Raw genomic sequence first — 26,518 nt, 5'->3', positions numbered from 1 at the left:
CTATTATCCACAGTTCTTGGCATCCGCGGAGGCGATTCGAACGGATCCCCTGCAGATATAGGGGTCTGACTGCAATGGCTCTTAAAATTCCTCAACCGGCTTTAACCGGTCTGTGTAAAGATGCTGGCCTGAATTCTTCGGCTGCCCCAAGCGACAGAAGACTTCTTGAATGGGCAGGATTGTTGACCCCACATTCAAATTCCACAGGGTCTACTTGGGTAGGAATTTGGGGGCAGGGTTCCTGGGGGTAGCCCCGTTAAAGCCTGTTGCAGCAAAGCCATCCGAAGGTTCTTGAAAAGACTGGACAGGTTTTGTCTGGCGTATGGCACAGCCTCCTTCTTCAGAAACATTGAACTGAGCGGTAGCGACACAGCTAAACCCACACTCAGACCTTCTGGGACCCCAAAACCAAAAAAATCCTGCTATTTCTGGCCCCGCCCATTTTCCTTAGACTCCACCCACTAATTCAATCTGCTCCCCCCCCCCCCGAGAACAACAATTCAGGTGGTTTCCAGCTCTCGGGCGGAAAGAGGGACCCTATGAGCCACCCTTAAAGCCCTGGGGGGGGGGGAGAAACCTTTTAATTGTCAGCCACAAGGCCATCGGGGAGGGGGCAAAAAACCTCTCAAAATATGGTTCCAGTTCAAAGACGTTTGGAGCCACCGTCCTCCTCCTCCTCTGCCACTTGATTTTCTTTAAAGACTTTTTTAAATGTTAAAAAAAAATATACATATAAACCTTTTGCAAAAAATTTTGATCCATTTGAAAAGTGGCACTGGAGGACAGCTTTGCGTTTGCCAGGAAGACAAACAAGTCCAAACGGTCCCTAGAGATCAAAAATGTTGGAATTGAGGCTGTCCTGTTTTGGGCATCTCCAGAGAAGGCAGGATTATCTCTGGAAAAAAAAAGACGATGAGGCTGGGAAAGGTGGAAAGCAGCAGGAAAAGAGGAAGACCCCCAATGTGAGATGGACCGACTCCCTAAAGGAAGGGCTGAGCCGGGCGGTTGAGAACAGGACAGGCCAGAGAGGGCTCAATTCACGGGGTCGTTCCATAACTTGGAAGCAACCCAAGGGCGCATAATAACAACAAAGACAAGAACACCAGAGGCATCGTGCCAAACACGCCCAGCCGTCCGCCGTTTTCGGCACGTGCCGGAAACCGGCGCGCCTGCAGCTTCACACACGGACATGCACGAGCGCAGGGAACAGCCGAGGAAGACCGAGTTGCGCTTGCAAAACACGGCGGTGGGACTGCTTCCCACAGACGGCACCCAAGCCGCTAAACAGTACTCAGGAGGCTGTCGTCCGGGAGGAGAGGACGGGGGACCCTCGTGACGAAAACAGGCCCTGCTTTCTCAGAAACCAAAGGAAAACATTTTTTTTCTTTTTAAGCACCATGGGCGACCACCTGTGGTCCCTTTGCACCCCTTTCTTTCCTTTGGGGAAACTGTGTTTTCCGTCCAGAAGAGGAAACATTTGGTGAAGGGAGAGAGAGAGAAAAATCCAGCTCTGGAGAGGAGCAGAAAACGAACCGGCGCGCGCAAGAGTTGTCCGTGTACGGCGTGGGGACCGGTTTTCCCTCTCGCCTATTTCAGGCAGTAATGAGGTTGCGCTCCCAGTTGCCAGGCAATGCTCACAAAAGCCTTAATGAGGAAATGGCTTCCCCGGGAGCAGGAGAGAGGAGGCAGGAAAGACCGCCTGGCACTGGCGACATAAAGGGGGGGGGTCGCCAGGGGTTCATGGGGCGTGGGTGGGGGTGTCTCTCATCCAGGCGTACCTGAAGGTAGACCTTGAAGACGTGCTTGGCCGACCGAGTGATCAGTTCCATGATTCCGATTTTCTGTTCGGGGAAAAAGACCAGAAAAGAAAGGCAGGAGGGAAAAATTAAGTCCGCTGATCTCGTTACCCTGTGAATCAATTAATTTGCAGATTTCCAACTCTGGCTGGGGGGGTTTGGGGACGATGGGGGTCGTAGTCCAAAACCTGGCAGGGTTGCCGAGGCAGACCTCTCTGCTTGATGGATCAAAGAGGAGACCGATTCTGAGCCAGGAGCTTTAGCCCAACTGGCGCCTATTCTGTCTGAAGTTCTTTTCACTTTCTCTCTTAGAAGTCTTAGGGCAGCTTAGGTGGGCAACTTCCAAAAGTCTGGTGGTACAACACACCCCCCCCTTCATATTTTTCTCCCTCTTGGCCGAAAACGGGGCCAAATGGTCTCCCTGCGTCCCCTAAAGGAGGCAGAGGGGTTTTTAAACAGGGTGCTCCGTGGAGCGGTGGTTCAACTGCAGCGTAGACCATTTCTGTGGTCACGTGGCCGGCGCGACTAGACACGGAACGCCGTGACCTTCCCACCGAGGTGGTACCTATTTATCTACTTGCATTTTACATGCTTTGGAACAGCTAGATTTGCAGGAGTTGGGACAAGCGACGGGAGCTCACCCCGTCGCGTGGATTCGATCTTACCACGGCTGGTCTTCTGACCTTGCAGCACAGCGCCACCACGTCCCTGCATAACTAAATCGCAAACCCGCCAGAGAGTGATTTAAGTGTGATGGGGTTTCAAAAGCTAATGAGAAATAGGTTATGAGAGGGGAGCGGCGCTGTTGTTTGAGGGGCTGACTTTTATTTTAAATTTATTAGTCAAAGGGGTGTTTTCTGATGGTATTCAGAGACGTCCAAAACCAAGGCTTGGATCTCAAGCCAAGGAAGAGAACGTGATGATTTTCACGCAGAAACAGGCTGGACCAAGAGCGGCGGCCAAGGCGAACGAGAGGCGGACGGAACTTACGTAGATGTGATCCAGCTGAGTCCGGGCCGGGGTCTGGGTGACGAAGTCGACCACCTTGCCCAGGTAGCGCATGTTGATCCCCCGCTGGTGCATGGCCTCCACCAGAGTGGCCCCGTCCATCGGCAGCACCGTGTGGTCCAGGCAGTCTTTGACCTGCAAGGGGAAACGCGGCTGGACGTTAGGGGTGGGGAAAAGCCTCGCCCCCGGGAGGTGACCTATGGGGCTCTGAAGCCAACGTGAGGGACTTCCATTCTGCTGCCCCCCCTCGGCTCCCCTTCTCTCTCTCGATCTCTCTCCGCTGTTCCTTCCTTACCTCTGTCTGCTACCTTCTTGACTACCCCGGCCTCTTTGTCCTCATTTCCCTCTCCGTTTATGCCACTCCTGGCCTCTCCCTGCCATTCTCTCTCTTGCTACCACCCCCTTCTGCCTCCCCCCCTCCTAACCCTCTCCCCTTGTCCCTCTTTCTTGGCCCCCCCATCTCCCCCTCCTTCCTGACGTAGTTTCAGTTTTTATTCCTCTAGCAGTTCCAAGGTGCATACAGGAAGACCCCCCCCCATTCCCGTGGGATCAGTATCTGCCGTTTCACTTATCCGTGGTCTGAAAATATCAAAAATATTAAAATGGAAAAAACCCATGTAGAAATGTGTGTCTTCACCATGTATTTACCAGACATGGCCAGCAGAGGGACCCAGAGACCAGGCTACATCTTCTTGTTGAAGAATACATAGCATGGTCTCTGCCTCCCTCTAATGGCCGGTTCTGGTAAGGTATCATGAAAATGCACATTTCTGGATCCCCTCCCCTTTTTACCATGCAAAGTCTAGTGTTCACTATTATTTCTGGTTTTCAGCCTCTGAAGGGGAGGCTTGGAACCAGTCACCCTTGCAGATATGGGGTGGTGGGGGTTCAACTGTATTTTATTCCAAACTTTGAAAACACAAGTGTGAGAAAATCTCTGACTTTTCCAGGCGTGGGCACCTATTTGGGTGGGTGTTTCTTCTTTTTTTAAGAGCATGGATCACCGATGAGTTGAACATATTTCCGGGTCCTGCCCAGCCTTCTCTCCTCCTTCTGCCCTCCCCCCTCCCTGCCCTTCCCTTCCCTTCCTCCACCCCCTCGACTCACCAAGCCTGGAATCTGGTAGGACACCAGGAAGGCAGCCGCGTCCTTCAGCAACCGCTTCTGGTCCTGAATCTGCTCCTTGCTGGACTCTGGGAAGCGAACGCCTAGGAGGCCAAGAAAGGAGGATCAGGCGAGACAGAAGAGAGGGGAGGAAAAAGCCCACCCCCACCCGTGTGTGGGGAGAGAAGGCACCTCACCCCCAAACCCCTCCTTCCTTCGGCTCCCCACCTTTTGCAAAGCTAACGGTGCTTAATTACCCCTTCAGAGACCACCCCCAAGTACTTCGGTACCAATTATCTTGTTTAAAGCAAAATCCCTTTCCTTCCCGGCTACGAGAAAAGGACTGCAGCTCATTCCGAGGATGCCCGAGCCAGCGGAGGAGGATGGCATCATCCTGCCACTGAGGAATTCCCAAGGCTTTGACCATACAAAGTCCCGGCTACAGCACACCGCTCATCCTCCATGAGCCTCCAAGGTGCCAGAGGAATCTCCGGTCACTATCCTCAGGAGCTTCGGCCAAGCACAGCGTCCTTCCGCCAGCCGCTAAAGGACCCTAACCCCCCCCCCCTTCAGGCAAGGTTTCCCCTCCCTGAGTTGGCGACGTTGGATGTGACTTTTTAAATGGATGGTTCTGCCTTATGGCTTGGAATGCGCTTTTGGTATCGCTTCTGTTTGCAGCCTTTTCGTGTGGCATTTCTTTGGCCCTTTTTAAAATGTTTGTATACTTTCCGTCTCTAGCTTTAGATATTGTCTTTGAAGGATGTAAGCCGCCTCGGGTCCTTTTTTAAGGAGAAAGGCGGGGTAAAAATATTTTAAATTAAAATCTGCCTCTGTTGCCTTAGCATTCAAGCAGTGTATATACCAGAATGGGAAAGAAATGGACTGGGGTGCGTGTGTGGAGCGATCTCCCCCCCCCAAAAAAGAAAACCAGAAACGGCAAGACCTTGATCCGAGGCCTCCCTGGACGCGGTCTGTTCTCACCGTCTTCCCTCTGCCATGCACGGGAGAGACACGCAAAGCGACAGGCAGAGGGAGGCTCTTGAACCGATTCAGGGAAGTGGCGAGAAAAAGCTGGCCGGGACTCCACGGCACACACACCCCTTGAACCATTTCCCCCCCCCCCCTCGGTCCACCTACCTGGGGAGAATATGTCAGGGTTAAACCGGATGTCGAAGGCCATGTCACTGATGGAGCCCACCGCTCTGCACGCATTTTGAATCACCTCCTTGCTTTTGGGGTCCACTGGACATGGAAAGAAGAAACACAGGTTTTTGTGTTTTTTTTGCAAATGTTAGCGGGCACCAGCCAAGAGGCGAAGCAAGCAACCCAACAAAAAGTAAACAGCAGTATCATTAATGCGATTATAATTAAGGTGGAAACCATCAACCCAACAAAGCTGTTGTCTCCCTCTCTCTCTCACACACACGTATAGGTACATAATCAGTTAATATTGATTGATCTGCTATCACACTGGTTTTATGTTTGTTGTGTAGGTAACAAACAGCCGTCTTGAAGAACACCTACAAGACTAGTGAAGATTCACTTGGCACATGCTTTCACGATGTGCTGCAGAGCCCACGAAACCTGGTGCCAAATAAGCATTTTTTTCCTGTTTCATAAGATTTCTTTTGTTATTTGAAAATATTTGGGGAAGAGGGGAGAGACTTTCAGACTTCCTGGGCCACAAATCCTGAAATTCTCCTTGCCTGACTTACAGCCACCTCAGTGTGGCTCACCTGGGAATGACGTCCTAAAAGAGAAAGCTTCAAGGCCGAGCTCGGCCTAGCCTCCACCCAAACTTCCTGTTCCTGCCCCAGTGCTTGCTGGGAGCTTCCTTTCTGAGCAGGAAGCTAGGCCTAGCTCCATCTCCATACCCTCCAGGGTGGGCCTGATCCCCCCAGGTGAGCCCTATTTAGGTGCATGGAAGGCGTGTATCCGTCAAACCGAAACCCCTGAGTCAAGAATTGTGGGATATGTAGTCCAAGATACCCAAATATCCCATCTGTAAACCATAAAAGCAGCACGTGATTTTTCCCAACAAAACAAATAACAGGGACAAATTTCTTTTAAGAAAGGAGCTTCCACAGGAGAGGAAGAGAGAGATCTACCCGCTACGTCGTCCGACGCGATGGTTTCCGTCAGCTCTTTCACCCGGTCCAGCCCGGCCACGTTCTCTTCCAGGTTGCCCTCCATCTTGTCCTCCAGCCTCCTCTCTTCTACGGGGGATTTCTCCCCCTCCTCCACCCCATTTTCGGAGGAGACGCCAGTGGGGCTGCCGCCGTTTTCCAACGAGGCGCCGTTCTCCGGTTGGTTGGCCTTCTGCTGCATCAGCTGGAGGGCCGCCAACTTCATGAACATGAGATACCTGAGGGAGGGAGGCAAGAAAAAACAAGACCCTCCAGCAGATCCATAAAAACACAAGAGGGACGTGTCCCGTGCACAGAGCTTTTTGCAAACATGACGATTCGCTAAAAGAGGGTTAGAAAACAGGGCACACACACACACACCCCTAAATTCAGCACTCCGTTTTCTCTCGAACGTCTCTAGCCTTGGAGTGCTCACCACGTCATGCGTTCCACTGTCGTACTCCTCTAACATTTTCCATGATATTCTGCCCAAATCTGGCTTCCTATCACTCGACTCAATTCTTACATGTCCTGCACTCTGGGAGGATCGAGAACAGATCCTGCCCCCTCCTCTGTAGGACAGTCTTTCAAGTCTTTGAAAAGGGCTATCATATCTCCCCCTCCGGCTTTTTCTCTCCAGTTCTTTCTGTCTTTCCTCCCAGGGCTTGGTTTCCAATTCCTTGATCATCCTCCTCCTTGCCCTCCTCTGAACTTGTTCCAGTTCGTCAGCATCCTTCTCGAAGTGCCACTACCTGGTGAGTGCTCCAACGCCGGAGGCCTTTGTGAGAAAACTTAAGACAACCTTCCATCAAATCTCCTATGGTATGGATCCCTGCCTTGAGTCGGGGGTCAGACTCAATGACCTTCGAGGCCCCGTCCAACTCCATCATTCTACGATCATGCACTCACAAAAGACAGCCAAGATGGCTGGAGGAAACAACAACAACAACACAGTGCTGAGAATATTCCAGTTGAAATCCTACGAATTGTTTCTCCGGAAGCCAGGTTGACAGTTATTACTCTAATTGTGCGGCACGTTTACGGAAGTGCCAGTTTGGCCGTTGGACGAACGGGTGTTCGCACTTCCCAGCCCCGCCTCCTCCTCCTCTGAGTGGGCGCCCACGGGAGGAGGCGGGACTGAAGAGCGCGAACACTTGTTCGTCCAAAGGGCAAACCGCCGAACCAAGAGTTCGCGCCCATCTCTACACATGGTGACGATTAGCTACGATTAATAACATTACGGGACAGCCGTCGGCGCATCTACTCAAATGTCATTATTGGAGTACTGTACACCCCGACGGGGTGAAGCTGGGACTTTAGAGACATCCATCAAAATCCTACTGGTTCCTCTCCGCCCCCCGCCCCCTCCAAGGTTTGGCTCAATTTCACGTGACCAACCGTGCCACCAAGGAACCACAAAACCCTCCAGAAAACAGCAGGAAAGCCCCCCCCATATAAAACAAACAAACAAATAAAAAACAACCCCCAGAGCTGATCCGCCTTGGAGACATCTGGGCCGGTGGTCTATTTTCTCTCTAATCACCATTTCACCCTCCCGGTGGCCTGCTTTCAGCCCTAAAAGGGCCTTTTTTTGGAAACAGGAAGAGATTGGCTCGCTATTCCCTGTTTGAAGAAACCAACACAGGAACGAGCGGAGGCCTTGAAGGCTGAAAACAGAACCCCATCACAATCACCCTCCTCCTCCTTACGATCCAAGGGGAAAGGCGCAGAAGCTGGCCGGGAAACCCTTGGCCCAGCCTAGCCGTAAAGCAGGACCCCGATTTTTGCACGGGATCAACTTCCAGCCTCCCCGCAGATACTGAAAACCGCGGATAATACTGAACCCTATACATACTATGGTTTCCAGCTCCCTCTGGTAATTAAATCCTGGAAATATGTTTATCTATGTTCTCCCCCCCCCCTTTTTTAATATTTTCAGACCACGGAGAAGTGAAACTGCAGATACCGATCCCGCCGATATGGGGGTCCTACCGCCTATCCCGAGAGAACCCCAGTGGGCTGATCACACGGGGGGCGCCGGCAGCTCACCTGTGCTCTACAAAGGCATCGACCAGTTCTTGCCGAAGGCAGCAGAGCTTATGCCGGTGGTGTTTGGGGAAGCCCATTTTCCGGCACTCCTCCGGCATCTCCTCCCCGTCGACCGGCAGAAAGTTCAGATCGGGGGGGAAGGTTCGGAGGAGGTCGAGGATGTAGTGCCGCCCGTCGTTGCCGATGATCCCCTTGCACTCGACGGACGAGCACAGCGGCACCTCCTGGTCCTTGTCGTTGAGCACGGGGTGCTTCTGGATCTTGAGCGGCCGGCTGGTCTTCTCCAGAAGCTCCAGGTACTTGGGGTGGGAGACGACGGTCTTGCCGAAGTCGATGGAGCCGTAGATGACGCTCTGCTCCTGCTCGCGCTCCAGGATCCCCGGGATGATGGACTGGGCCGTGACCCGGTAGCCCCGGTAGTCCACCACCACTGTGCCCAACGTGTAGAGGCCTTCCACGTCCACGGCGTTGTAGGTGCGCACCCCGTTGAGGTCGTTGGTGGGGGCCACGTAGGCGGCCACGTCCCCCCCAAAGTCCTTGTAGTGGTCGCGGACGTCGAAGCCCAGGCTGAAGAAGATGTTGTTCCAGATGAACATCTGCATCTTGGTCTCCTCGCTCGGGTTGATGGCCATGACGTTGCCGTCGATCACCGCCATGGCCCCCCGCGTGGCGGCCGCCGTGAAGTCGCTGTGGACCTGGGGGGGGGGGAGCGGGAGGGAGGCACAACCACGGTCAAGGGAGGAAGGCCTGGCCCGGTGGGGTCAGCTAGACAACAAGTCCATCACGCACTTGCTGAGGGTGGATGATGGGTTGCGTATCCCAACAATTCTCTCCCGACTGTAAAACGAAGGTTCTTTATTATTTCGTTTGGGGAAAGGGAGTTTCCACGGGTGGTTTTAAAGAGGAAAAGGTAACAGGGGGAAAGAAAGAGCCCGAGAGGCAAAGGTTGGGGAGGGCGGGGGGGGGGCCAGGAGCCCCCTGGGTCACCACCAACCTCTATCCGATGGGAGGGGCATAAAACTCTAGACACTTTGGCCCTCTGCCTCCCTGCAAACAATACCAGGGGGGGACGGGCGTTCTGTGGAGGTTGCTCAACCACAGAGACTTTGCTCTTTAGCCAACAAAAGGACCTGGTCAAGGATGATGGGTGTTGTAGTCTAAGACCCCCCGCTGTGCGCTGCGGATTCTGAAAAGCCGTGAGGGTAGGAAAGGAAAAACAGACGTTCTTTCGAAATAGAAAAACAGAACGGCAAGCCAAATAATAATAATAAGAAATAAAATAAAATAAAAATAAACAACCCCAAGTGCAGTTGTTTATTCTTTCTCTGGACTTGAAGAAAAAATGCCCTCACAGGATGGGATACCTACAGAGACATGTCGGGATGGGAGCAAAGCAAATCTCCACCACCCCCCAGGTCTCAGGCCAGCCCAAACCAAGGTCCGTCCCCGGTTTCTGAGTGGCTGACAGGAAACCAAAGAAGCTGGGCTTTGGGTCATCTCTATCACACTGAGGACTAGAACCTTTGCCGCTGCCAGGGGCCAACCCCCCTTTCTCTCCGGCTGTCCCTCCAACCCATCCTGAGCTTACCTTAAAGATCGCTCGTTCTCTCAGGAGCCTCTCGGGAAGATTCTTCCGGGGCAGCTCCCGGGTCGTCTGCAACTCCTCGTTCCAATCTCTGGTCTGCAAGAAGATCCGGGAGGAGGAAAGAGGCAGACGGGGAAAACAGACCCCCCAAAAAGGGAGAGAAATTTAGCTTCTAACAGGAAACGGCTGATGTTCTTGAATGGGGGGTGTGTGTGCAGGTCTTCCTGCTGCCATTCACTCCGACCGCACAGGTACCTATTTCCACCGTTTAAGAAGGAGGCCATTTCCCTCCCACCCTGCCCATGTGTTCTTAGCATTGATTTACTGTTTTTTGGTATGGCATTAGTTTGATCCTTCTTAGTATTTGTATCTTCACTGTTGTTAGCTTTAAATAGGGCCCTTCCAAGGATGTAAAGCGGCCTTAGGCCCTTTTTAAGGAGAAAACCAGGTTAACAATATTTTAAATAAATAAAATAAAGAGTAGGTCGCAACTAGAGTAAAGCCTGTGGAATCAAGAGGGGATTTGGGGAGTCCATGCCTCTGCAACTCCCATGGATTCAATGGGCTTACTCTAATTGAGATTTACTACTGGGGTTCAGCCCGTGTCTTTCTAATTCTGCACCTCGCGTTTACTGTATGTCTGGATTTTGTCAACTCGCTCTGAAACCGACAGACACCCCCCCCAACAGCTCATTGATATTGACATACAAATGAAGATGTGGATCGCAAGGGCACCCGGGCCCCCCGAAATCTGCTCCTACCTGTCCCGGGATGTGTTCTTCGTAGCCCAGCCTCGAGGTATAGGCGTCTTCGGCCCGCACGCAGTCCATGGCATGTTCGGCCAGGGGTGCCGTCCAGGTGTACACCTGGAATGGGGTAGAGATCCGTTCCAGCGGGTGCCTCTGGACGCTGGTTTGGAGTCAAACGAGATGCAGCCATCGTTATAATCCCATCTTCGGCACACGGCAGGTTCACCAATGGGAAAGAGCCATAGTGTCACCTGCTCAAATCTGCCTGGATTTAAAGTTACACTTGATTCACCCCAAAAAGGGGAGGTTTGGGGCATGATGGAGACCACCGTTGAGAAAATAAAAACAGAAACAAACATCCCCTTCCATCAATATCATATATATTCTGCTTTGTGGAGGTACGGGCGTGGGCCTCCCCGGACGTCACCGTGTCTTCATTTTACGCTAGAAAAGCTTTTGGCGTTCATAGAGGGGCGTGGCGTTTAAAAAACAACCATACACCTTGTTCTCTGGACCTTAACTGAGGCTCAGTGTGGCAGAGACCTGCAGGCATCATCACTAAAATTTATTTATTTATTTTATTTATATCCCGCCTATCTAATCAATTAAGACTACTCTAGGCGGCTAAAAAGAGGTCAAGCCATCCAAGACTGGGAGGATTTATATACTCCTCTCCAGCACTCAGAGATCAGGCAATCTTCTGAACCTCACCCAACAGATTTGTCATTGAAAATTAGAAGGGTGCAGATCTGGGGGAGGTTTCTGGAATCTGAAAACAACCCCCCTGTACCCCTCTATTTAACATCTAATAAAAATAATAACAGTAAAATCCACACACCTCTAATTAAAATCTAGTTAAAACAACAACAACAAGTGCTGAACCTTCTAGGAAGTGGTCTCTTTCTCTCTCTTTTTTTTTAAAACCATGTTAGGGGCAAAGCACTCAGGATTTAAAAGGGGTTAGGGTCACTTGCCAAAGTCGAATCACTTGCCAAAGCTTTGCTTTTCCAAATAAATCACCTTCCCGCACCTGAGCATTCATTGGTGGTTGTTTTTAACTGTGGTTCTAAATTTTTATTTTGGCACATGGCACCCTAGGAATCTATTGGATGGATGGGGCATAAAGCATCCTAAATGACATTTTTTGGTGGGGAGGGGAATGCAACTACCTAGATTTGCTAAGACAACAAGAAAGGCTGATGCAAAAACCTGGGCAGGGGGTGTATCTGCTACGAAACCCATGAAGCTTCAGCTTTAGGGGTCTTAATCCTGGAAGGGGCCCCAGAAACACATTTAGTCCACATTTTAAAAAATATATTGTGGCAATCTGTCGTCGCACAAACCCACTGAAGAAGATAACAGTTACCCAGACCTTGTAGCAAGTTGCAAAGGGCTCCCTATAACTAGTCAAGGCAGAAGGCAAAGCCCCAAGTTTTCCTTTAAGGAACGGCTACAGCTCCGGAACAGGGCATGTGCAGAGAGCATTATTCCTGGCCCATTGAAGGGGATTTTGAAAAGCTCTTCCCCAGAAGGCCGGGAGTCACGCCATCCCCCATCGTTCTGCTGTTAATAATGAACCGGATGGACAAGACAGATCAACGTTCCATTTCCCTGTTTAAACTTTCTCTCTTTTTCTCTCTTTTTCTGGACGGCAACTCCCACAACCCACCCCCCTCAGCCAGCCTGCTAGGAGTTGTAATCCCCCCCCCCCCCGGCCGCCGTTTCAGAAGAGGGTGTGTGCGATGAACTGCTCAAAGCTCTGAGACGTCCGTCTTAAATGGAGCAAAATCCTCCCCCCCAGATCTATGGTCCCTATCAGTGCAAATCTAACAAAGCTAGAGATGTACAGCATTTTTCTTTTAAACTTTTGTGTGCATGCATGTACACTTGTGTAAAAGAGAGAGGGAGAGAAAGAAAAATGGAGACTCTGAAAGAGAGGTCTATCCTTCTCCCTGTTTTATCCTCACAACAGCCCTACGAGGCGGGGCGGACAACAGAGAGAGGCGGAGGGACCGGCCTTTCGAGACCCCCGCGGTCAGTTTTGTGGCTGCACCCGTAGACGTTTACCGTTTCTTCTGGAGGGAAGCGAAGTTCCTTTTGAAGGTGGGGCTGATCTGGTTCATGAGCTCCACCAGGGAATGGCTGAGGAAGCTAGGGTTGGCCGGCTTGGGGTTGAAGACGTAGGCGGTGGACCTGCAATTAAAATCAAACCAAAACAAAAAATAAAACAAGGAGGCCACCAAAGGCTTAGAGGTGTGGGGCTGCAGAAAAAGGATGAAGAGCCTCCACTCAGTTGGGAGGAATCTACAGTGGTGCCCCGCTTGACGATGATAATCCGTTCCAGCAAAATCGCTGTACAGCGAAATCGTCATCAAGTGGGGAAAAAACCCACTGGAATGCACTAAAAACTGGTCAATGCGTTCCAATGAGGGAAATACCTGCTTGAGCAGAGAAAATCCTCCATAAATCCTCCATGTGGCGGCCATTTTCCGCTCCCTGTCTTGTGAAATGAGGTCAGCAAAACAGTGGGGAGCCATTTTGAGAGCCGCCGATCAGCTGTTTTTAGATCGTCATTTAGCGAAAAATCAGTTCCCGTAGCAAGGAACCAAACATCGTCAAGCGGATTTTCCCCATACAAACACTGTTTTGCGACTGCTATATCGATCGCAAAATCATCGTCAAGCGATTTCATCATCTAAATAGGTAATCGTCAAGCGGGGCACCACTGTACGTTGAAGTCTATCCCACCAAGGGCGGTCGAGCTTTCTCTCAAAGGCCTCCGGTGTCAGAGCGCTCACCATCTCCCAAGAGAATGGGTACCCTTGTCGTACTGCTCTAACAGTTAAGAAGTTTTTTTCCTGAGATTCAGCCTAAATCTGAAAACCTTTCAAGTCTTTGAAAAGGGCTCTCCTGTCTCCCCTCGGTCTTCTTTTCTCCAGGCTAAACAGGCCCTGTTCTTTCAGTCTTTCCTCCTAGGACTTGGTTTCCAGCCCCCCCCCCCGGAACATTCTTGATTTGTCCAGTGTAATGTAGTGGATAGAGTGATGGGCTAGGTAGTCAGGAGAAGACCTGGGTTCAAATCCCTGATCAAACACAGAAACTGTGGAATAACTGGTAAAACCACTCGTTACAGATCTCAAGTTTCCCCGAAAGCCCTCTTCGGATTGCTACAAGTCACTTTACGGCACACAACACAGTATTTTATCGGTCTGTAAGTTGGGGGGAAAAAACAATTAAACCACAAATAGCTAACCAACTTCACCTTATGAATTTACACCTTTTGTAAAAAAAATTTAAAAATGAATTTACCTTTCGACTCTCCAGATCAAATAAAGAACAGCATTAAACTGTGATCAATGTTTGTTTTCAGTTTCAGCAAACATGTATAGCCAAGTCTAATTTCGTGTAATGTCTTAAAAGATGTTTATATCCTTATATCCTGTGACTCTCTAGCCAGTATGTCACACCAGCTGTCTAGTTAATATTCTGAGCCCTCCACCAACTTTATTTTCTGATTTAAAAGGTAAAATGAATGAATACAGTGGAGAATTTGAACACAGCTCCTCTTGGTTCTTTTTCTGGCCTAGTCAAGACCTCAAAAGCATCAAATCAAATATCTCATTCCAACAACTCATGGCCTGCTAGAACAACAGACTATGTATGCCAGTAGACGTATACAGTAAGACCCCCTTATCCGCGGGATCAGTATCCACTGATATTTTCATAGTCTAAAAATATTAAAAGAAAAACTGCAGAAATATACATTTTTAAAAAATGAAGTTACCCAAATTGACTCCTACAAAGAACCAGAGACCATGCTATGTATAGCATTCACTATTAAAAGAAATGTTTGCTATCATCCGCGTTTTCCAGCATCCGCGGGCAGGCAGGGGCTTGGAATCGATTCTCCTGCGGATACGGGGGACCCTCCTGTATGTCAAACCAATGTGCTACAGAAATCAAATCCCCGTTCTATTTGGGGAAGTGAAAACCTCCGGACAAGAGCTTCCAGTTAAAATATTTTTTCTGGACCACCCACGCCGCCAGTCCAGAAAAACCACAGAGGAACAGCGAGAGCTGCATCTTTTGAGACACTCACTGGTTGAGGTAAAAGCCTCGCGTCGATGCCGTGATGCTCACGTGCCGATCTTCCATCGTGATGACGTAGAGGTACATGAGGTCCCCATGCATCTTCCGGTTCCCGGGCGGGGGGTTCCAGCCGCTCATCGTGAGGACTTTTAGGCACTGCAAAGGCTACCGGGTGGGGGGGGGGGGAGAAGGAGAGGAAGGGAAGGATGGCAAATTTGCGATTTGATTCTCAGAGCTGAAGGGAAAATGTGTCTTGGACGATCTAACTCTAAGATTAACCTAGGGGCAATATTCTAGATTATTTCTCCTTTTCTTGAGGTTCTCCGGCAAACGGGCTCATCGCACAGAGTTTTGGACTCCAGAGCCTTAAGAATAGATTTTTGTCCCTGGGGTGGAGTGGGTTTGAAGAAGCATCTGAAGGAAGACTCAAGGAGCCGGGGGGTGGGGGTGAGGCGGGGCAGGGCGATCCCCAGCTCCTTCCCCTCCATGTGGTGGATTCCAGCTGTTTTGGACTACACCTCCCATTCCGTAGGACTCATGGTCAAGAGGGGTGGGAATTGTAATCGAAAACATCTGAAGCACAGAGAGCCATGGTTGCCAACCTTGCCTCCCCCCCCAGGTGTGCTTGAACTAAAACTCCCAGAAACCTTGTGCTGGTCAGGATTTCTGGGAGTCGTAGTCCAAGAACACCCGGGGACCAACCACGGAGAGAGGCAATAAGGAGCTGGATGAACCAACTGAGCTGATAAAAAGTCTTCCGAGAATTCCCCAGGAGATTTTTGGGAGTTTTTGCTCACAGACCATACTTACAGAGACCTACATTTTACTCACCTGGATGGACCAGGGCCTAATGTCAGGCCTTGCTTCCTGTCTCTGGCCTGCCTCTGAGGCAAAAAAATAAGGAAATGGCGACAGCGTTTCCTGGGAATTGTAGCCCTTTAGGAGCCCTTCCTGCCCTTTAGGCCCTTATAAAGGGCTCCTCCCCAAAAGCTATCACTTCCAGGAAGCACCGTAATGGCTTCCTTTTTGGAACAAGGAGGTAAAAGGCCGAGCTAGGCCCTCGCCCAGGTGAGCCAAAGGTTGGTGTGGGTCTGGGGATTGGAAATCCCAGAATTCTGGGTGCCGGAGACGAAACACCACCCCATTAAAGGGCACATCCTTAGCCAATAGATCACACGCTACAAAACATACCATGCCGGGGACACACGTTACCTGCCTAGGAGTAAAAAGGTTTTGGCAAAGATGGCAGCTGCTGGCCATATGGAGCCCTGCCCTATGGTTGAGGCCATCAGCACACCAGCGCCACAGGAGGCAAAAACATCCATGGGGAATCAAATTGCACCCTGGGGAGTCTATAGATTACGATTAAAAAAAGACGGAAGTGGGTTTCTGACCACTTCTGGATTCGGTGGAAGGGGGAAGAGTGGGGCACAATAGCTGCTGATATACAAAACAGATCCCTCAACGCAAGCTGATCCCACGCCAGGGAAGTCTTCCCTTTAAATACCAGTTGTGCGTGTTTTTAACATATCCGCAGCAGCAACCGGCCTGTGACGCCAGAAGCTTGTTTTCAGACAACTTTTATGGGGCCCTCGTTCCCCAAGCGGGTGGGGCCCAAGAGAAAAGGAGCCCCCCCCCAAAAAAAATACCAGCCCATTCCAAATTAAGGTGCTTCCGAGCTTTTTACGAGAGGCAATGAATGTGTTAGAACAGGGGAGGAATCTATGAAAGAGCGGTTAACTGCCCAACGATGGATGTCACCAGGGAGAGAGGATAGGAGACACCGGCGGTAAGGCGGGGTGGACCCGATTCTGCCCCAGGGCATTAATGGTGTAAAGAGAGGGAGCATTAAAAAAATCAGACACTTGTCACTCTTAGGTTCTGGGCTACACTGGCGTAATACGGTGAATCAAGCTGGCATTTTACTTCCCTGCACTGAGTAACGCGGAGGTGTGCCTTCATGCATGAGGCAGGGGGAGGCGGGAAGCGCTGTCCCCACCCGGGCAGGGGCTGCCAGGCTAGGAAGGGACCTGCCCAGAAATCTGCCCGCTGGCCCGTTCCTTACCTTCCAGTCTCTGTTCTGAGGCTGAAGGGGACAGAGGGGCCTCTCCTTGCTTCCGGGCAGGATATGTTCCGGAGGGGTGCAGTCGATCTGCTCCATTTCCACGCTTTTCTTCTTCCGCTTCCCGCTCTCTACAGCGAAAACACAGGAACAGGATGAAAAGGGGGGGGGTGTCAAAGGGGAACCCCAGCAAGCCAGCCCAAGAAGCGCGAGAAAGGGCGCCTCATTTTCTCAAGCAGGCTCCCCTCACTTCTGTTAGCGAGAAGGATGAAGACTAGATCCTTGTTTCTTGAGACCGAAAAAAAAAGCATGCTGTGATTCTCAGTGATCTGGATCAGCTGCCGAAAGGGTCAAGTTTAGCTCTAAGCCAGGGACTCAGGTTAGGTCTGGCTGGACCAGGGGCTTGGCAAATCACAGCAAATAAAAAATAATAATAAAACAGGACACTTCCCATTCATCTATTTTTTGGGGGGGCTGGGAGCAAGGCATTTGGGGAACGGTGAAATCCACAGCCGTTCTCGGAGGGAGCCGAAAATGGCCTCTTGGTCCTTAACCACCGGCCCACCCAGGTTTTACAACAAGAGTTGAGAGCTGTCGGGAGTTTGAATCTGTTCAAAACTACCTCCTTCTTTTTAAAATATATATATACATATATTAAGACGAGGCCCCATTTTGGTGGTTGGGCGCGTTACCTCCGAGGTCCCCTTCCGTGAAGACGCTGAGAAACGACAGCGAGTTGCAGTCGACCCCGTTGAAGGCGTCCGAGGGATCGAGGCTCTTCAAAAGGTCTCGGATGTGACGGACGTGGATCCTGGCTTCCCGGACTGTGTACGGCTCTGGGACAAAGGGGGAGGGGGAAGAAGAGGCAGCCGTCAGACGTGAGCACGCCGGACCGCTCGAGCAGAAACGAGCCGCGTCAAGATAGCTGCGGAACCGCCGAGAAGACCCGACGCGTCCAGTTTACAAAATCAGTCGCCACGGCTGAGAGCTTTGGCGGCGACGAGGGGTTCGGAGGCTGGAAAGCGAGACGCGGTGAAGTCTTAGGCTCCCTGAACAACGTTTTTGGGAAGCGGGGAAGCGATATTCCCTGTCTCCCACCCTATTTGTCTCCCACACTTATATTTTAGCAGACACCTGACATTTGTTCCCCCCCCCCCAGCAGCTTTATGGCTCTATGAGCCAGCAGCTTGGGGGTTAAAGGTCATCCGGAAGGGCCTTCCTCTTGGTACCCTCAACCTCACGGGTGCGTTGAGTGGGGACACGGGAGAGCAGGGCCTTTCTCAGCGGCTGCTCCCAGAGACTCTGGAACTCCCTGCCACCGGAGGCCAGGCTGGTGTTCATCTTTGCTCTCCTTCCCCGAGCGACCGGCTGCCTGAGTGGGGTTTTTAAACAGACGGGGGTGTGCCTTGTTGCTTTGAACCTGTTTTTGCTGTTGCTTTCGTTTACCGTTCCTCAAGACTGGTATTCGTTTGATCCTTTTAAAATATTTGCATACGGACTACAGTTAGCTTTCAATCCCGTCGGTGAACGATGTAAGCCACCTTGCGTCATTTTAGAGGAGAAAGACAAGGTAAAAATATTCTAAATACCTAATCCACTATATTAGGTATTTTCATTTGTGATCTTATTTGTATGTGTGTATGTGTGTTTAATGGCTGAACTCCGATAGAGGGCAGGGCTGGAAAATCAACACACACATCGAACCACCAAAGACCCACCCTTGACAAAAGGGGCCTCTTACCAAGGGGGGGGGGAGAGGTGCTCTGCAGACTTCTGTCCTCTCCCATTTTAGAGGACCCCCCCCTCCGTCCCCGCCCCACCCCGGCTGGGCGGCTTTTCCCACGTTTTACCTTCGACGACTTTTAACACCGAATCTTCTTGGAGGCCTTCGATGGTCTTCAGCTCGGCAAAATTGTCCAGGACGTTGCCGTCCAGCTGGAGGGAGAAGCACGTCCGGTGGCAGGTGTCCTCCCGGTCCATCAACACCTGGTGGATCTCCTGGACCATCTCTTGCGGGGAAACCTGGGCAGGAAACAGGAGACACATTTATGGCCTTTTGAGCCAGGGCTTCACCTGGGAGCATCGGGAAGGAAGAAGTACAGAAGGGCCACAAGGGATCAGTATCCGCGTTTCACTTATCCGCTGAAAAATATTAAATAATAATATTTAAAAATCCAGAAAAGTGCATTTCCAAGGTCTATTACAAGAAGTAGCCACTAGAGGGAAGCAGAGACCACGCTATATACTGGTTTTTTATATCCGCACTTTTCGGCATCCACGGCAGGAGGGGGAGGCTTGGAATAATCTCTCACCGATATTGCAGTCCGGCTGTAACTCTGTGCCAGGAGGACGCATGCTCTCTTCCCCTACGGTCTACTCTTGACAGCCAACTTCAAGCAGAGGGACGCAAGACATACCCCCCCCCCAATCACTGCAAGGTGATCTTTTTAATAAAGGGTGGGGATCTCCTCTGGCCCTCCCTTGGATGGGATCCCATCGTTTGGTAGCTTCCCAGTTTTGGAAGGGGGATCTCCATTTCTAAAAAAAAAAAGGCCAACTGCTTCTTGTGACATTTGCTTACTGGAAGGAAGGGGGTGAAACCCCAACATGCTGGCATGGTGGCCCCCACTCTTTTGCCTCTCATCTGCTCTGAGAGCATGTCCCCCCCCCGAACTTCTCTGAAACTGGGTCTGGCCCTGAGGTTCAAAGAGATCCCCGTCGCCTGGCCTCAACCGGAGACGTCTAGGGTTGAACCCAAACCCGTCTTCTTGCATTTGAACATAGAGGTTGTTTGCCTGCCATTCCCCTGCCGTCTGATTGCTGCAAAGCTTTGGAACCCAAACGGCCCAACTATACTGGAAAATATTTCAGTCTTACAGGGAGGGTTGCACAGAGGAGGGAGCCTGCGAAAACCAATGTGGGCTCAGGGTCCCAGAGCCCCTCCGACACATACTTCTTGCAAAGCAAGGTGGATAAAAATCACGATTAAAAAATTAAAAATAGTGTTTTTTTCCCCTCCCTGGACAAAGGGCAGAATCCAGACTGAACAGGATGAGCGACCACGATCCGAGACGATTTACAGTAAGCTGATGGAAAAGCAGGACACTCGGCTAATCTCCTCCTATTTTAGAACTAGCAGCCACAGCGTTTGAAAAGAACCAGGGTTATTTTCCCTACGTTCAACCATTCACAAACGCTATTCTTAAATCATTTTATTTAAATTACTTATATGCTGCCTTTCTCCCCAATGCACCTCCCATCAAGTAAAAATAAGAAATTTTTAAACACTATATAAATACCACATTTTAAAAAGAATTAAACATAAAGATTTTTTTTTAAAAAAATTCAAGTTAAAAACCAGCACACTTGAGATGGGTTTTTACATTAGTGATCTTGCAAATATTATGTTTAATACTAATATAATTACTTTTATATTAGTGATCTTTCAAATATTATGTTTAATTGCATGTATTATTACTTTTACATCTTGCAAATCTTGCAAATATTATGTTTAATTGCATGTATTATTATTACTTTTACATTAGTGATCTTGCAAATTTTATGTTTAATTGAATGCATTAATATTATTACTTGTGCACCCTGCATTCTGTTTTTAAATTTCCAGTCATTGTATATATAAGCTGACTTGGATCCCTGGATAGAGAGAAAGGCAGAACACAATGAATTACATTTAATTAATTAATTAAACAAACAAGCAACTCGTGAATTTTTGCACCAGGAGGTTACTGGATTTCATTGGTCAACCCATTTGCCAAATGACAAATTTTGTTGCTGTATTTTCTTTCGATTTGCCATTTGGAAAACTTGCAAACCCTCTGAGGTCCTCCCAACCCTCCCCCCCCCTGCCTGTAGACCCGAACAAAACAGATGCATAAATAAGTTAATTAACTAAAGAAACTGTGAGGGAGCAGGGAGGAAGATGCTTCCTCTGCAAACATACATCCGAGGCTCCCTTTTTTTACCAGAATAGGAGGCATTCCAGCCAATTAGATGACAGTTCTTATACAGGCACAGGAAACGGCTTTGCACAGGATGAGGCCCTTGGTCCACCCAACCCTTTCTTGATGACCGGCTGCAATGGATCTCCCGAGGTTTAAACTAAGCTTCTTACCCAGACCTCATCTGGAGCATTTTGGTGGTCTACTACTAGGCATGTGAGTTTTAGGAATTTGCGGGCTACGGCTCCCGGAAATTTCTAGGACTTCTCCCAGTCTCCCAGGGACCTTAGCCAAGACCACCCAAGTCCTTCCCAGGGTCTGTTGTCACTTTCTGTTGGGAAATAACGGCTTCTCTCAAACCTGTTGCAGATGGAGGAAGTGGCTTGGTTGGGGCAAACTCTCTGGGACCTTCAAGGCATTACGGGCCTAGTAGGTTTTCTGAGAGGCAACTCTGTACGGCGCATAATAGGCAGGGAGACTATCAGACCTGTCGTGCCTTACAGCTCCCGTAGAACGTCCATCTTTATCCCATCCTAGGAAAGCCATTCTTTCACTGCCTAAAGTCCTCATAAACACCTGCAAGGACTAAAGGGTTTGGGGGTCTTGTTTGAAATGCCGCCCCTCACCTGCAACGGGAAGGGCTCCACCCCCGGCGCGTGGATTTTGACGGTGAAGCCGGTGTCCTGGATGACGATGACCTCGTGGTCGTTCCCCTCCTCCGCGGGGGCCGGCTCCTCGTGACCGTTCTCCCCGGTCTCCTCCTTGTGGTTCTCGTGCAAGCCATTGCCGTTCATCAGGGCTACGCTGGGCGGGTCTTCCTCTGGGGGGGGGAAGAAAAGGCCCAAAAATGTAAGAATAACGAATGAGTTTTTGAGCTGGCTGGAGACGTCAACATTTGGACATTTACAGTTTACAGTGGATTTCCTAGGGATCTCCAGATCTTGGTGGGGGGTGTCCATCCAGAAAAGACGAACATGCGGTGTAGAAACTCCGAAGTTTTCAGGAGAGAGTCTTCTTTCAAAGTAACCCTCCTCCACTATTTTCAAACACCCCACAAGGGTGGGAATAGGTAACCTATATAATTAAAGTTATAAACCGCCCAGAGCATGCTTTAAGTGCGATGCAGCAGCACATAAGAAACACACTTTGCTTTGTATGACCTTTGTATGAAGGACAGGTATTTAAATTAGGGTTTACAAACGTTCCTAACCTGTTCTGAATGAATGCTGACATTTGAGATTTTTTTTAAAAAACTGTTTTTCCAACCTGCATGTAAAGAATATTCTTAATGATTTTATTTACGCATTGCAATGGCAGACGAAAATATTTTTAATAAACAACAATCATACACTCACTAGCCATACAACATACGCTATCTCTCGCCCTCTCTTACGGTTTTCTCCGATGAAACCCCACCCGCCTTTTTATCCATGCAACCATTCAATGGCCAGAATCCTATCGATCGGTTAATCGGGCAGAAGCGCCAACGATGTTTAGCCGTAGGGCTGAACTGTAGCTGGTCAACAAGCAGCCGCTCGGACCCCTCGTCACCCAACGAGCCTGTGGCAAGGAACATAAACAGCAACGTGTAACCAACGACAATTTGCCCCTGCAGTTTACGCCAGTGCACTTCAACTGGCGTAACTAACCAACAGGATTCTGGCCGACCATATTTACCAACCTTGGAAAAATACTGCTGGACGGACAAGATATAAGAAGACGTAACTATAACCCTGCTCTTCCTCATAGGCGATGTCGGGACTGGGAACACTGCTGACTATTGTTGGCCCACCCCGACCTGGCACCGGCAAATGGGATTTGTAGTCCAAGCCGATCTGCAGGACATCGGGGTGCATGGACACACAGACATACATCATCTCTTCTCTGACACAGCACAAGCCTCAGAGAGCCAGCTTGTTGTCTCCTCCTACAAAAAGCTCCCTCAGGGGCGTGGATCGCCAGCTGGAGGTGCCCCCTCGCCATAGAGCACCTGTGTGGCGATGGAGGGCCCAGCCATCGGCTTTCACCTAGATTATTATTAGCCTGGGGGGTCCCCTACTTCAGAATTCCCCCAAATCCCCATCAGCATGGGTCAAAGGTGGGGGATTCTGGGATCTGTAGTCTTCCACTCTCTGGAGATCCCCCCCACGGATTGACAGTCGCTAAAAACTGGACTGCAAATTTCAGCTGGGTTCAGCCTCCCAGACTCTTTTTAAAAAAAACTTGGGTGTTCCCTAAAACAGACGTTCTGCCTTATCTTCCTTTCCTCTCCCCTCCCGAGCGACGCCCTTTTTAATGCCTCCGGGGCTACTCCTCTCGGGAGGGGGGAAAAATAGGGGCAGCCGAGGAAAAGAAGCCACAGAACTATGCGGTGGCCAGGGATCGCTTGATCTTGGTGAAAAACCACTGAGAAACAGATGTGGGCCCCACCACCAAGCCCCAGGCACCTCTACCCGGTACTCCTGCTGAGACCGGCTGATTGCACAAATCCTGCTAACCTGTCTTCTCATGGAACTGCAGGGCAATAAAATAAAATAAAAGACTGCTTCTCCTGGCAAGGCACTCCGGGGTTCCAGAACGGGACCCGGAAACGTTCTGCTTGCCCAGAACTCTGATTCCGCCAGAGGTCAGCGAGAAATCGGGGGGGGGGAACCTACTGTATTTTTCGCTCCATAAGACGCACCTTTCCATAAGACGCAACAATTTTTTAGGAGAAGGAAACAGGAAAATATAATCTGTTTTCTTCGCTCCATAAGACGCACAGACTTTCCACCCCCGTTTTGTGGGGGGAAAGTGCATCTTATGGTGCGAAAAATACGGTAATACCTTGGAAGGTAGGGAAAAAAAGTTCAAATGGATCTTGATAGGGTTGAGGTGCTGGGCAGAAAGCAGCAGAATTAAATTTAACAGGGATAAGGACAAAGCGCTACATACGGATTTTTAAAAAAACCCAAACGCAGAGATACAAGATGGGGGACACTTGGTTCAGCAATACGACGAGCGAGAAGGATCTTGGAGTTGTTGTAAATTACAAGCCAACAGTGTGATGTGGCTTCAAAAAAGGCCAATACTATTCTAGGCTGCATTAACAGTAGTCTCCAAATCCCGCGAAGGGCTAGCCCCCCTCTATTTGACCGTGGTTACGCCTCTCCTTGAGTCCTGTGTCCAGTTCTGGACACCACCCCTTAAGCATGATGCTAATAAACTGGAGAGCAACGAGGATGATCAGGGGTCTGGAAATTAAGCCCTGTGACAGACAGGTGATGTTATGTCTGCCCGTTACAAGCCCCATGACTAACAAGAACTGGACATGTTTAACCCTGAGAAAAGAAGATTAAGGAAAGATAGGATAGTACTATTCAAATATTTGAAAGGCTGTAGTACAGAGGAGGGGCAGGATCTGTTCTCCATCATCCCAGCGTGCGGGACGCGCAGGAATTGGGCTCAAGTGACAGGAAGCCAGATTTAGGCTGAATATCAGGGGGAAAAACTTCTTAACTGCTAGAACAGTACGACAGTGGAACCAGTTTTTCTTGGGAGGTGGTGAGCATTCCAGAAAAACTTTGGACAACCCTCTGTCAGATCTGCTCTCATTTCTGTTCTTGCACTACCGAGCAGGGGGGTTGGACTTGATGGCCTTCGAGGCCCCGATCCAACTCCCTGATTCTAGGATTCTATGAAATCCTCCGTCAGCCCAAACTCAGGAGAAAGGGGCAGATGGTCACATCTTGGGGCGGGTTTCCGAAAAGGGATTTAAAGACATCACAATTGTTTTGATTTTTAGGGTCTTTTGGAGGTATTAAAAAGAATAGTTTGGCATGGGAAGGGTGCCAAAATTTGTAAGCAGCGGGGCAAAACTAGGCTGATAAATTTTACACACACACACACACACACACACCTAAAAACCCTCCATGAAAGCCAATGGGGTTCACAGAGCTATCAAATCTGTCATGGATTTAAGCCAGGTAGGTCAAACCCCTACTGCTGGCAGACTGTCTATTGTGTAGCTTTCGGTTTAACTTTAGTTGTGGTTTACGAAATCAAGGGCAGAAGATTCTATGGGGTACTGAGTCTAGCCATTGAGCACACATTCAATGTGAATTTCATTGTATGGGTATGCTGTGTATATACTTACAATGACAATAAATAAAAAAATAAATAATTTCTACGCTGAGTTTGCAACGCACTACAAATCATGCTCAAATGTTATGCCATTTATGTCACAACGGGCAAGAGGGTTTTGGCCACAGCGTACGTGACCCCTCAGCACAGTGAATGAACAACTAGGAATAATGAAAAAAGTGACACCCCCCCAAGCTTTTGGGAGGAAGGGCTGGATCACAATATATTAAAAGATGGGACAACCAGCAAATAAAAGGTTCCGCAGGAGTCATGCTAGAGTTGGTTTGAAAAAATCTTAAAGAAGGTCCAGGAGCAAAGGCATTATATTATTTTATTTAAGTACCTGTTCATGGGGGGGAATGGTTTCAAACCATGTGGAACCTCCTGCAATTTGGTTAAATTCCTCTAGTTCTATAGCAGAAGTGCCAAGATTTACAGAGCAGAATAAGCTTCAAGTTCCCTGGAGAAAGTCCACCCCTTTTTTTCTCATCAACTGGCACTTGTGGTCTCAATAACTGGCTCCGAGATGTCCGTAAGAGAAAGAATAAAATCCAGTTCCTGTCCTCACAGTGAACCGATCAAACAGCAAGCTAAGAACAGGCCTGCTTTCAGCACCACGCCTCCACTGTCTAACAGAGAAGAAAACAGCAGACGGGAGATGCCGGGACTGCCTGTAAATGCCAAGCAGATGCCTTGCCACTGAGTTCTAACCACAGAATGGGGCCGTGATCGGTGGTCCGTGGCTGGCCACGCTAGTTAGGGGATTCCAAATCCATCACAATTTTTTCAGCGTGTTCCCAGAGAAAGCATCCTTCCTGGCCGTGCAGGGTGACTACTTTCAAAACAGAATAAAATAAATATTTGTTGACACGCTCATTTCATAGCCACTGGGGTACCAGCAAGGCCAAAAGCAAAGGGGACTTGTTCTCATGCATGCGCAGAGGTGTGTGTCTCTTACAGCCTTCCTACCGGAGGGCCGATGAGTTAGGGGTGTGAAGACAATTTGCTCAACCACTCCTTCTTGATCCAGTGAGATCAAGGATCTTGTTTTGATTGAATGGCTGCAAGGAGGCAGAGAGTTTAACAAGATCTCTCTCCTCCAGACATTAGAATAAGATGCAACGGCTCCTTTTCCACCCATCCTAAAGCCTGCACAAAGCAGGAGCCTTTTTTCCCCTTTGTGAAGCAACACAGGCATAAGCAGCGCTCACAAGAGGGCTGGCGAAATGACCCGAAAGATACAAGCAACCCATCCGATGCTCCCCCAAAGACAGCCCGGCTCCTGTCTTGCAATCCAAACCAGAACCTTCCTTTCCTGAGTCTAGCCATCCCACGTTCTGTCCTCCTCTTCCCCTACTGCCTTCTCCCCACGTGACCGCCTTTCTCGGGGAACCCCCGTCTCCTAGGAACGTTCCCAAAATACAACCGCCTCTGCCACTTCTGCGTCGTGAGAGTTCCCTCTCCAGAGACACAGTTAACCTCACACCCACTAACTTGCCTTTCTGACAGTCCTTAGTCTCCCTCCGTAAAGCTTCCCTCCGACACCCCATTTAAGACGAGCCCTTCCCCCCCCCGTCATCATCCATCTTCCACACCCACACACACATCCTGGCCCGGGTCTCCTCACTTCTTAATTCCCCCCCCCCCGTTCTTTCGTACCTGCCTTTCAAAAAAGTCAGTCTTCCGGTTTCTTGGCTATCAGCTATCATCTCCCTTCGAACGGATTAAAACGCCGGTCTAGAGCATCTTCAAGGATAACACAACCTGCACGAATCAATGTTATTGCTCACCTCTGGGGATTTTGTTTTGTTCCTATGGGTCAACACAGGGCCTTTCTTTCTTTCTTTTGAAACTTTAAAGCTTTACTTT

The 26,518-nt window shown here is 49.7% G+C and overlaps 1 protein-coding gene across 1 annotated transcript in view; it reads right to left on the bottom strand.

Annotated features, from left to right (window-relative positions):
• The window catches only part of CLUH (CLUH binding protein of NUMT mRNA), a 59,806-nt gene that overhangs the window by 13,366 nt on the left and 19,922 nt on the right, over positions 1 to 26,518 (bottom strand). The window contains exons 2-15 of the mRNA XM_072978311.2: positions 21,154 to 21,347; positions 18,419 to 18,590; positions 17,261 to 17,404; positions 16,572 to 16,699; positions 14,517 to 14,671; positions 12,485 to 12,610; positions 10,430 to 10,577; positions 9,672 to 9,764; positions 8,084 to 8,778; positions 6,017 to 6,273; positions 5,046 to 5,150; positions 3,912 to 4,012; positions 2,787 to 2,939; positions 1,779 to 1,841 (exon numbers count right to left, since the gene is read on the bottom strand). Coding sequence (XP_072834412.2) covers positions 1,779 to 1,841; positions 2,787 to 2,939; positions 3,912 to 4,012; positions 5,046 to 5,150; positions 6,017 to 6,273; positions 8,084 to 8,778; positions 9,672 to 9,764; positions 10,430 to 10,577; positions 12,485 to 12,610; positions 14,517 to 14,671; positions 16,572 to 16,699; positions 17,261 to 17,404; positions 18,419 to 18,590; positions 21,154 to 21,347 — 2,534 coding nt within the window. The remainder of the gene's footprint in view (positions 1 to 1,778; positions 1,842 to 2,786; positions 2,940 to 3,911; positions 4,013 to 5,045; positions 5,151 to 6,016; positions 6,274 to 8,083; positions 8,779 to 9,671; positions 9,765 to 10,429; positions 10,578 to 12,484; positions 12,611 to 14,516; positions 14,672 to 16,571; positions 16,700 to 17,260; positions 17,405 to 18,418; positions 18,591 to 21,153; positions 21,348 to 26,518) is intronic.

Source organism: Pogona vitticeps, chromosome 7 (assembly GCF_051106095.1).
Source record: "Pogona vitticeps strain Pit_001003342236 chromosome 7, PviZW2.1, whole genome shotgun sequence".
NCBI classification, from domain to species: Eukaryota; Metazoa; Chordata; class Lepidosauria; order Squamata; family Agamidae; genus Pogona; species Pogona vitticeps.
This window is presented reverse-complemented; position numbering and strand designations above follow the sequence as displayed.